This window comes from Peromyscus maniculatus, chromosome 6, assembly GCF_049852395.1.
Source record: "Peromyscus maniculatus bairdii isolate BWxNUB_F1_BW_parent chromosome 6, HU_Pman_BW_mat_3.1, whole genome shotgun sequence".
NCBI classification, from domain to species: Eukaryota; Metazoa; Chordata; class Mammalia; order Rodentia; family Cricetidae; genus Peromyscus; species Peromyscus maniculatus.
In genome coordinates, this window is record NC_134857.1 from 81,133,448 (window position 1) to 81,144,214 (window position 10,767).

The following is a 10,767-nucleotide window of genomic DNA, read 5'->3' on the forward strand; positions in this document are numbered from 1 at the left end:
CTACGCTGTTAGAAGATTAAATGAGATGGTGCATATAAATTATAAAGCAGCTCTCCACGGAGACAGGTTAGAATACCCACTAAGGGGAATGTGATGCGGCATGAATAAGAGATGAAACACAGTATAGCTAAGCACCAAGGAGGGCAGAGTTCAGAGCAGGAATATACAGCAAAGCCAAGTCCAGCGGTTTGTAATTTGCTTCAGCATAGTGGAGTGAAGCCAGCGGATTCGGTCAGGGCAGTGCAGAGGACCAAAGGCTGGCAAGTCTAGGTAAGGACCACTTTCATTTCTAAGACTTTTGTAGGTATCTTACTTTGGGAAGTCACATGACTTTTATATAAACGTGGCTTTCAAGTAATCCACAGGTATTCTACTTATTATAAAGTTAGAACAGATCTGAAGACCCTCACAATAAGGACTAAACCAGACCTTTTTTTTTTTTTTTTTTTTTGGTGTGTGTGTGTGTGTGTGTGTGTGTGTTTGACTGTGTTCACACACATGTGCTAGAATCCAGAGCCTCATACATAGTAAGCAAACACTTAGCTACATCTCCAACCCAACATATTTAGAAATAGCCAGATGGTTTTTTTTTTTAATTTCATATTTCCATAGTTTGGGGCCTTTTCTACCTGGAGTCCATACTTCATAAAGCGTAGGCTCCGACTGTATGAATACAGTATGGCATCTCTAATAAAGAGGTCCCTGAAACGGCTGTCCATGGATCGAAATCAAGTAAGGAAGGTTCCAAACGAAGGAAAGCAGTGAGACAGGCAGAGGCTTAAGCTACTGAAGAATGAGAACCGTAGTAGCTAAGGAGCCATGTTGTTACCATTTTTGGAATTCAGAGATCAAGGTCTCAGACCCCACGAGTAGGAAGCAGCTTCCACATGAATGAATCTGAAATTCCTGGCCAAATTCTCCAAGGACACAAAGAAGTAAAACTGCTCAGGGTACCAGGCGGGCCCATCTTCCTAATTAGTTTTCGGGCCTACAGAGGACTCGTCCCTCACTGACATCCTCCACTGTCCCATTGTGACCAGTCAGGAGCCCCCCTTGATGGTAAAAACAGCCGCCAAACTTGCTCTGCTTGTCGTCGTCCCACACCTCCTTCCGTTACTGTAGAATTCTGGTTGAGAAGTATCTAACTCTTAGGTCACATTCCCTCCCGCCTTCCCGGAAACTCAGCTGAGCTCCAAGGGGCAGCCTTTCGAAACTTTTCGGTTAGGTTCCTGGAACGAGAGCCGGAGCTACCTTTGCCCTGGAAAATGCCAGAAGCTAGCCAGCTGCGGGGGTTCTGGTACCCGGCACGCCAGACCTGAGGGACTCCAGAACAGAAAAGATGCTCAGAAAACCGAGAAAGAGACCTGGCAAAATAACCCCTGCTTCCCGGAGGCCTCCGAAGCTAAGGGGAGGCCGCCTACAAGTTCCAGCATGCTTCGGGCTACACCTCGGCCGACTGACAGTACCACGCACCAATGGGAGGACCCTATGTGAGTTTGGGGCGGGTCCCTCCTGCGGCACTCAGCCAGGCTTTTTCAAAGGTCCTGCGGCCTCGCTGGTGGCCAGAGCTCATCTTCGTGAAATAGTGACGCCGACGACCCTACGCCGCTAAGCTCCCAGACTCCTCTTCCCTCCTTGGTCGCGGTCGTCCCGCCGCGCGAGTGGCCCGGCGAAGATGTGGAACTTGCTGGGCTTATTGGATGGCAGTGGTGTCACTCTGGAGGGCGGCGAGGCTCCGGGCGGCGAGGCCCGCCCCTCCCGCACGGTGATTGGACTCTTCGGAGCCTCCCTGGGCTGGGATTGGTGCGAGGCGGGGCGGCGGCTCTAGGGCCTTCTGGGCAGCCTAGGGAGGCGGCAGCCCCTGGCGCCGCACCCTGGGAGAGCCGGAGGGCTCACTACCTCATCGCCCGGGGAGAGGGCGCGCTTGTCGCGTGGTGGGGGTGGGACCAGTGGGGCGGGTGGGGGGTAGCCGTGAAGGACACGAAATGCAGGGGTCAGGGTGGTGGTGGCAGGACTAGCTGGGGCACTAGATCTGGAAGCTCTTGCGAGGAGGACGACTTGGGTGATAGAGGAGGGCGTGGACGTGTCTGGTATGGGATGCAGTGGAAAGGAAGGGCCCAGCCACAAATCCAGAGTAGATCTGTGGATGGTTCCTCAGAGGCACCCTCTTTCCGGTTGCCCTTTTATTTGGCAGCACGAGAGCCCTGGTGGTCTCTGTTCAAATCCTGGGAACTCTGCCTTCGGGTGAATTTAACCTGCATTGTAAGACTACGCAGGGTCTTTTTTGATACTGGGTACAGACGTGGGGAAGATGTCAGAAAACAGGAAGCTGTTTCTGGGTTTCGTGCACAAACTCCCCGATGCGAGCGCATCTGGGAACTCAGGCAAGACTCACTGCCCTTCCTGTCTAGGGCTTTTCAAAGCCCCCAGGCTCTTGCCTTGCTTGCACACGGTGTGCACGACGTGTCTGGAAAAGCTGGAGCCGTTCTCAGTAGTGGACATCCGTGGGGGTGACTCAGACACAAGCTCTGAGGGGTCCATATTCCAGGAACCCAAGTCACGCAGCTTGCAGCCCCAGATTGGCATCCTCTGTCCGGTATGTGATGCTCAGGTGGACCTGCCCTTGGGTGGAGTGAAGGCCTTAACGATAGACCACCTGGCCATGAATGATGTGATGCTGGAGAGTCTGCGTGGGGAAGGTCAGGGCCTGGTGTGTGACCTGTGCAGCGACAGAGAAGTAGAGAAGAGGTGTCAGACCTGCAAAGCCAATCTCTGCCACTTCTGCTGCCAGGCTCATAGGTAAAGAGGGAATACCCCACCTGTTGTGGCTTAAGAGTGAGGTGCAAAGATATGAAGACACGGGTCGGGGATTTAGCTCAGTGGTAGAGCGTTTGCCTAGCAAGTGCAAGGCCCTGGGTTTGGTCCTCAGCTCTGGGGGGGGGGGGGGGGGGAACGACACAAATCCCTTGCTGAGCAGGTCGGAAGGAAGGCTTTCTCAGACACACCAAACGGCAAAGAACAACATGCCATGCAATCACAACCTCTGGAATGGAAGTTAATGCAGCCAGCCTGATACCTCTAGTAATAAAAGCATCACAGGTTTCGGTTTACAGAGCACGTCGGTGTTCCTTCCATCGCCAATCGCTATTGAATATGCACCAGGTGCTGGAGAGACCAGGTTACTGCGCTATTAGCATAGCCCCTGCCCTTGATCTCATCTGATCATTGTAACTTCTACAGAAAGATGAGTGCTTATCTCACCCCTGTTTATTGAAATGGAAACTCAGCAATGTTTTGTGATTTGCTAAGTTCCCGTAGCTGGTAAGCGTGTAACTGAGCCGAGTCCTCTCTTCAGACCTGCCCCTTCTGTGCTCTTTTTACTAAATGCGTGCCACCTTCTCGGCATGGGTATCGATTGGCTATGCCGTACCTCATACCTCTGTACCTGGAGAGCAGGCTGGTAGGTTCTAACTGGGTTATTTTGTCTTTTTATCACACTCAATGAAGTTTGTTATCATTTAGTCTTTGTCCCCTTTTCTCCTCCGTCCCACTCTAGTGCATCAGAATAGAAAATGAAACACCAAAACTAAGCAAGGTTTTCAGATTAACCTAGAGCAGTTTTGTTTTCTGGCCTTACCAGCAGCACAGTTGTCTTTGCTCCCTATTTTTAACCTGTGTGGTCACCCCTCTGACTGTCGTGTTGCCAGCTCAACAGCTGACCCATTTCCTCCGCAGCCACACTTGGACCAGAATAGGCATATACACTTCAGGCTGGTGGGACTGTTACCAGGGAACGCTCCAGGCAGTCACTGCATTTTCCTAGGGATTTCCCTGAGTCCCCCAGGAGGCTATAGAAAGGAGGAATTCAAGAGAGCTTTGATTTTAGTGCCCATTGATTTCACTTTCTACTAATGCTCACGCCTCTTGAGGGAAATGCTGGCCTGCCAGTGTACATGATGTAGGCGCTGGCCAAAGGAATTGCTTTACTAAAATGTTACTTCAACGTGAGACAAGAGATCGTGAGAGCCAGCCAGCTGCTTTCGTTGCTTCATAGATCCATCGGGCATGGTTGTATCGCTTGGTACTCGTCTTCCACCATGCACTTGGAAGTGGGCTGTGACCCTTGTTTAAAGTTACCCAATTATCTCTTGAGCGAGAGTTTCTCAGAACGTAGTCTCAGCGTTGCACCTTTTGAAGATGTAGTCCAAGCCAACTCCAAGTATATATGTATTGTGTTCTAAACAACAACGCTCAGATAGGCCTGGGTCTCACTGTGTGGAAAAACCATCAAGCCAGAGGATTCTGTAGTCTGATATTAGAAGTTCTGAGGGGTGTGACTCAAATCCATTGAACTCCGAAAACCTCTTCACCAAACTGTCTCCCTCTAAGTTATCCCCCCACTTCCTGCTTCTTTCCAGGCGGCAGAAGAAGACGATGTATCATACCATGGTGGACCTGAAGGACCTGAAAGGCTACAGTCGGGTTGGAAAGCCCATCCTGTGTCCTGCTCACCCCGCGGAGGAGCTGAGGCTGTTCTGTGAACTGTGTGACCGGCCCGTGTGTCGGGACTGTGTGGTTGGGGAGCACCGAGAGCACCCCTACGACTTCACCAGCAACGTCATCCACAAGCATGGAGACTCCGTGCGGGAGCTCCTCAGAGGCACCCAGCCCCATGTGGAGGCCCTGGAGGAGGCCCTGGCTCAGATCAAAAGTGTGAACAGTGGCCTCCAGGAGCGCGTGGAGGCAGTGGCGGCTGATGTCCGAACATTCTCTGAGGGCTACATCAAAGCGATCGAGGAACATCGGGACAAGCTGCTGAAGCAGCTGGATGACATCCGGGTCCAGAAGGAAAACTCTTTGCAACTGCAGAAGGCACAGCTGGAACAGCTGCTGGCGGATATGCGGACTGGAGTGGAGTTCACCGAGCACCTGCTGACCAGCGGCTCAGACTTGGAAATCCTCATCACCAAGGGAGTAGTGGTCGAGCGGCTCAGGAAGCTGAACAAAGTTGAATACAGCGCCCGCCTGGGAGTGAATGATAAGATCAGCTTCTGTCCTCAGGAGAAGGCAGGCCAGTGCCGAGGCTACGAAGTGTACGGGGCCATTAACACCAAAGAAGTTGATCCATCTAAATGTGTCCTCCAGGGAGAAGGTAGGGACGCATTTCCCACTGGCACTCAGAGGACAGGGCACGGGGATATGATATGTAGAAGTCTGTGAACTGTGTGGCTTCTTGTCTAGGGGTGGAGCTCAATCTGCAGAGTGCTTGCCTAGCTTGCACAAAGCCTGGGTTTGATTGCCAGCACCACGCACAACTGAGCCTGACTACACATGCCTATAATCCCAGCACTCGGCAGGTGGAGGCAGGGGGGTCAGAAGTTTGAGGACTGCTTTGGATGCATGGCAAGTTTGAGGCCTTCCTGGGCTGTAGGAGACCATGTGTCAAAAGGAATAAAGCCGTGAGGCTTGTTCAGCTAGGAGTACTCCACGTCTGACCCCCGACCAAGGGGAGAAGCGTCCTGATTTGAAAGGCAGCGACGCCTTGCCTTGCTCTTTCTTCTCGCTCGGTCTGGGCAGGCCACAGTTGATACTGGGGTGATGCTTGAGCCCGTTCCATTTCAGAAAAGCAGAAGCTCCCCAGAACCTTAAGGGCCATGCTTTGGGGTGACAGAGCCTGGCCACACCCACAGGAGATAACAGCACTGACTAGAACAAGGCACAATCTGCCTGTGCAGAGATATGCATGGCAGCTCCTGGTGCTTGGGCGCTATGTTGAGGGCTACAGAACAAGGAAGACAGAATCACAGCTTCCTTTCTTCCTTACCGTTTTGGGTCACACAAACTTCGTATCGTTGGTATTTCAAAAGATTTGGTAGATTGAGGTCTTTTGTTTGTTTGTTTGAGACAGGGTCTCACTGGATAGCTCTGACTGACCTGGAACTATGTGGAACAGGCTGGTCTCAAACTCACAGAAATCGACCTGCCTCTGAGTGCTGGATTTAAAGGGGTGCATCACCAGGCCCAGCTAGAAATGGTTTCTTTATACCAGTGTTCTGTTCCTAAGGGAAGCATGTTATTTAGACATATTTCACAGATCAATCCTGATGGGAAATTTGTATTCAAGAGTTGCCTTCACTTTGGCACAGAATTTCTAACTCTGGAGGTCACAGATCACTCTGAGAGTGATCTTTCCCGGAAGTACCCATGAAGTAGGACATACAATCTCAGGAGTTTCCTAGACCCTCCACAGGTCTCTCGGCAATGCTTGGCAACTCACCACCCAGGGCTGAGAACCCCGGTTTCCTCTGCATGCTGGCCTCCAGGCTGCAGCCCGTGGGTAGTCCCCCAGCACCTTGGCAATGGCTTCTGAGTTGCAGGCGCTCTTATAACAGGGACACAGCACCCTGGACTGCAGTGTCCTCTTCCTGTTCTAGGAGGATCCGGGGCTTGCAGAAGGTGGTTTTGAGGATATCCGTCTACAGGTCCGAAGGCTTTCTTTGGACACCTAGATTAATCCTAAATATTTGCAGAGTTTCCTTACAGCTGAAATTAAGAGGCAGAATCCCACGTGACCCAAATCAGCTGCTGCTGAACCACTTACCCAGGTCTCCGGGATGGGTACCCGAGCAGTATGGCCTAGAAGGCGAGAGGGAACAGGGTGGTTCAAATAACTAGGAAGCACAAGCTTCGTTTGGTCTGACTGGGGGCCATGGCGTCTCTGTTTGCCTGTGGGGTGAGCCCTGTTTGTCTTTTGCAGATCTCCACAGGGCTCGAGAGAAACAGACAGCCTCTTTCACCCTGCTTTGTAAGGATGCCGCGGGAGAGAGCATGGGCAGGGGAGGAGACAACGTCCAGGTCGCCGTTGTCCCCAAAGATAAGAAAGACAGGTGTGTGTTAAATGTATCATGTGCAGTAGGCAGTGAGGGGAAAACCAGGGCCTTCGAGTTACTGGCGATATAACTGGACTCCTTCATCGTATGGGTCCATAATGCCATGAGAAAATGATTCCACACAATTAATGGAATGTGTCCCCTGAGTAGATTTTATGGCTCAGCTTTAGTTTTCTCTCTCTACAGAGTCTCTGCTGCCCCCAGATTGTCCTCATTTCAAACTTTGGAATGGGCAGACTTTTTTTTTTTTTTTAATGTGTAACAGAATTGCACCCTTTCTTAAACCTAGTCTCTTTTCCTATTAAATTGCTTCAGGATTGTTTATATTTTTCCCTCTGCAACTGGCCTAAGGAGAAGGGGCCACAGGGCAGGGAGTCCCAACAGAGACCTGCATAAAAGAGCACAGGAACGTTCTCCTGGTTCTCAGGATGCTGGACTAAAGTAGAGCTGATGCCATCTACCTTCAGTTTGAGGGATATTTCTAGTTCCTATTAAACATAACTCAGGCCGCAGACGGGGGCAGCTGGAGCAGGCCTGTGAGAGCGAACGGCCTTCTGACCTCCCTCTCATTCAGCCCCGTCAGAACGGTGGTCAAGGACAACAAAGACGGATCATACCATGTTTCCTACACCCCCAAGGAGCCCGGAGTCTACACTGTGTGGGTCTGCATCCGGGAGCAGCACGTGCAGGTGAGGAAGGCCCTGTGCTTGCTCTCAGCTCAGCTCTCTCAGGGTCAGCTGCTTAAGGGAGGGAGTAACTGTCCTTTGCTCTTCCTGGTGGACACAGCCCAGATTCTGCGACTCTCGGTCACGGTCCTGACCCTGTTGCCTCTCTCCCCGACTGGCAGCTACACTGCCTTTTATTCCTCTCCTGGCTAGTTTGTTGGGATTCTTAATCCAGGGAAGATGTCTTGACCACGGGGGAGTCCCTTAGCAGAGAAGTGCACACAGTTTTCAACCTTTCCACACCATGAGTGGGCCGCAGTCGGCAGAGTTACGGCTCTTCCTGCTGTCGGTATTTATCTGGCTAACCATCAGTGCATACATATGTGTATCTGTACCATGGTTCCAATCCCGATAAGTAAGTATAACACTTCTTGGTTTAGGAAGTTCTAAAGTCTCTGCTGACATTGGAGTAGTCATTCCCTCAGGCAGAAGGCAATGTTGATGGCCATAAGCACCATCGTGGTCATATTAATCATGTGGCCTGTGCACTAGGAAGACTCATTCAGTGCCATTACTGATCTCTTCACAGTATGTCAGGAATGGTTGGATGTTTCCATTTTCTTCAAAGCCTACACAGACAGACCAGTCTTGACCCAATAGCCAGTAGCTCTGTAACCAAAATTGGAATTTGACCCTCTTACTTTAACTTCAGGTTGTTTTGTTTCATTTTCTTGTTGTGTGAGATACGGGACAGAGTGTTGTTATCATCTGTAAGCTGGCCTACAAGTCACTATGTAGCCAGGCTGGCCTTGAACTCTTGATCCTCTTGCCCTGACCTCCTTAGTACAGGAATTACAGGATGTGCCAGTCATATTCGCTGCCAGGTTCTTTTTAAGAAAAATCATGTTTTCCAGCTTTCCATTACTGTGACAAAATACCAGAGCTATAAACTTAAAGAAAGAAAGGTTGATTTTGGCTCATAATTTTAGAGGTTCAGTCTCTGGATCTTCCCTTCAAAAGAGGGAGACTTTAACATTGGGAAGTCTGGGGTACCAGGTTCCACTTTGTCCTTATCTGATGTGGCTCTTACCTGGGGACAGGAAAATACAATACTTAATAAACATTTGTGTTAAACCCAGGAGAAAGTAAAATTCAAGTTATCCTTGAGGAAAAAGTGGATAGAGTGACTACCTTGAGACTCATTAGCCACACATATGGAACTTTTCTCACTCCCATGTATCTTTGGTCACCACTAAGAGGATGAGCAGATTTGTGGTGTCCAGGGTCAGAGGTGGGAGGAAAGGTGCTAGCTCTGTGAGAAGACACGTGACCGAGTAGCTGCACGTGTCCTAGCTTGTGGTGCGGCAGCCCAGTCACTTCCCACGACATGCCTCAAGAACTGACATAGAGACTCCTAAAGACTGCGGTCAGTCACACCAAAGCCGAGTCGAGATGACTGTGTGCAGTGGCTTACACTCCCACTTCATTCAAGGGTGGAGGGAGGCCGCGTCCATAAAGGGCGTGAGCCAAACCCGAGCTAATTCAGACGTCACTGAAAATGAAGCTGATCCTGTGGAACTGTCTTCAGTGCCCAGAGGCTTGGGTTTCTCCCAACAGTCAGTGCCCTGGCGAATGCGGTGACCCTGGTGCATGGCAGAAGGGCAACATGCATCCGAGTCCGGTTTCACTGCGCTTCCATTTGCCCCATCCAGCCGAGAAGTCCCTAGCCAGAGATATTTCTGCCCCGCGTCCTTGTCCCTCTTGTGACTTAGCGCCTGCTTATCACGCACTGATGCTCAGCACACCCTGTTGATACCTCTGCTCTTGGCCCGAACCCTTCAGGGCTCACCGTTCACTGTGACCGTGAGGAGAAAGCATCGCCCACATCCAGGTGTGTTTCACTGCTGTACCTTCTGCTCCAGCGGAGGCCAGAAAACTGCCCGCTGTGCCTGTGGAGGCACCATGCCAGGTAAGGACGGTCAGGGTCCTCAAGCCTGCTAGTCCATGCAGCAGCAAGGGTCCTTCCTTCCTCTGCCTCCCAGCTACTAGGTCAGGGTGTGTGGACTGAGGCTGTACTTCTAGAATCCTAGCCTCATGTTTAGAGGCAGGACAAGGAGCTTACACAGTAAGCTTGAATTGAAAGGACAGGCTTCAAGGTTCTGAGTTCTTTCTTGATACAGTTCACTGGTTCACTGGCCTCATGCTTCTCTGTGGAATTCTCAAATTCAGTCTGCACCCATTTTAGCGGTCTCAGCACTGTGAAATGCAGACCCACCCAAAATCATGAAGGAATCTCAAATGGGCAGACCAGGGGAGTGGATGATTGAGCAATGTCTGACTCTCTGGGAAGGCAGGATCTCCAGGCAAGAGATCCCAGTGTTTTTTTTTTTAAGTTATTCTATCTTGGAGCTCGGGGAGATGCAATCATGTGGGTGCTGGCTACTCTTCCAGAAGACCCAAGTTCAATTCCTGTACCCACATGGGGGTTCACAACTGTTTATTACCCCAATTCAAGGAATTTGGTATCTTCTTCTGGCCTCTGGGTACCAGGCACACACGTGGTACACAGACATTCGTGCAGGCAAAACACTCGTGTACATAATGGGCTTCCGTACCCTCCTGTGCAACCAGCCCGGGGATCTTTCTCCTTTTCCACTGATCTGCCCTCCTTTTTCATGTCACTCATCACATGTAGGTAAGATCCAAATCAGTTCCTTTAAGTTCAAATGCAAACTAGATCACCTTCAGGTTGCAGGTGGGACAGTCTTGAGAGCCTGGCCTGGCCATGACTGTCTCGGTAGTTCTGGTTACCGGGAGTGAAACAGGTAGTTCCTTCGGAGAAAGTTTCACTGCTCAAGTCTGAATGTTCCAGGTTGAATTTGTGTAGCAAAGGCTGGGCTCTCCTTTCAATTGTCCCCTCCCCCCCTTTGTATATGCAGGTGGGTACCTTGGCTGTGGCCATGGACACAAAGGACACCCAGGTCGTCCGCACTGGTCCTGCTGTGGGAAGTTTATTGAGAAGTCTGAGTGCACGTACACCGGTGGGCAGAGCGCACCAAGGAGTCTTCTTAGGACCGTGGCCCTCTGATGGCTTCCTGGGTACAAGTTCAGCCAGGTAAACCTGAAGCCGGCATGACCTAAGGTGTGCAGAGGACCCGAGAGCTTTAGTTCCAAAGAGACTGACAGAATTAAAGACAAAGTGCTTTCTCTAA

The 10,767-nt window shown here is 50.9% G+C and overlaps 1 protein-coding gene and 1 long non-coding RNA gene across 3 annotated transcripts in view; one reads left to right on the forward strand and one right to left on the reverse strand.

Moving 5' to 3' along the window:
• The window catches only part of LOC121830263 (uncharacterized), a 32,421-nt gene extending 31,303 nt beyond the window's left edge, over window positions 1-1,118 (reverse strand). Inside the window, exon 1 of the long non-coding RNA XR_006073389.2 lies at window positions 830-1,118. This is a non-coding gene — a long non-coding RNA (uncharacterized LOC121830263). The remainder of the gene's footprint in view (window positions 1-829) is intronic.
• Window positions 1,119-1,560: 442 nt separating this feature from the next.
• Trim45 (tripartite motif containing 45) lies at window positions 1,561-10,767 on the forward strand. Of its 2 annotated transcripts, XM_076574719.1 has the most exons (7): window positions 1,561-1,765; window positions 2,549-2,799; window positions 4,419-5,152; window positions 6,758-6,887; window positions 7,465-7,579; window positions 9,398-9,524; window positions 10,495-10,767. In XM_076574719.1, the coding sequence occupies exons 1-7, from the start codon at window positions 1,676-1,678 to the stop codon at window positions 10,641-10,643; spliced, it is 1,596 nt and encodes a 531-aa protein (XP_076430834.1). In that variant the 5' UTR covers window positions 1,561-1,675; the 3' UTR covers window positions 10,644-10,767. The 2 variants fall into 2 exon arrangements, with proteins under 2 accessions (XP_076430834.1, XP_006989149.1); XM_006989087.4 differs by lacking the exon at window positions 1,561-1,765 and having other exon boundaries at window positions 1,867-2,799.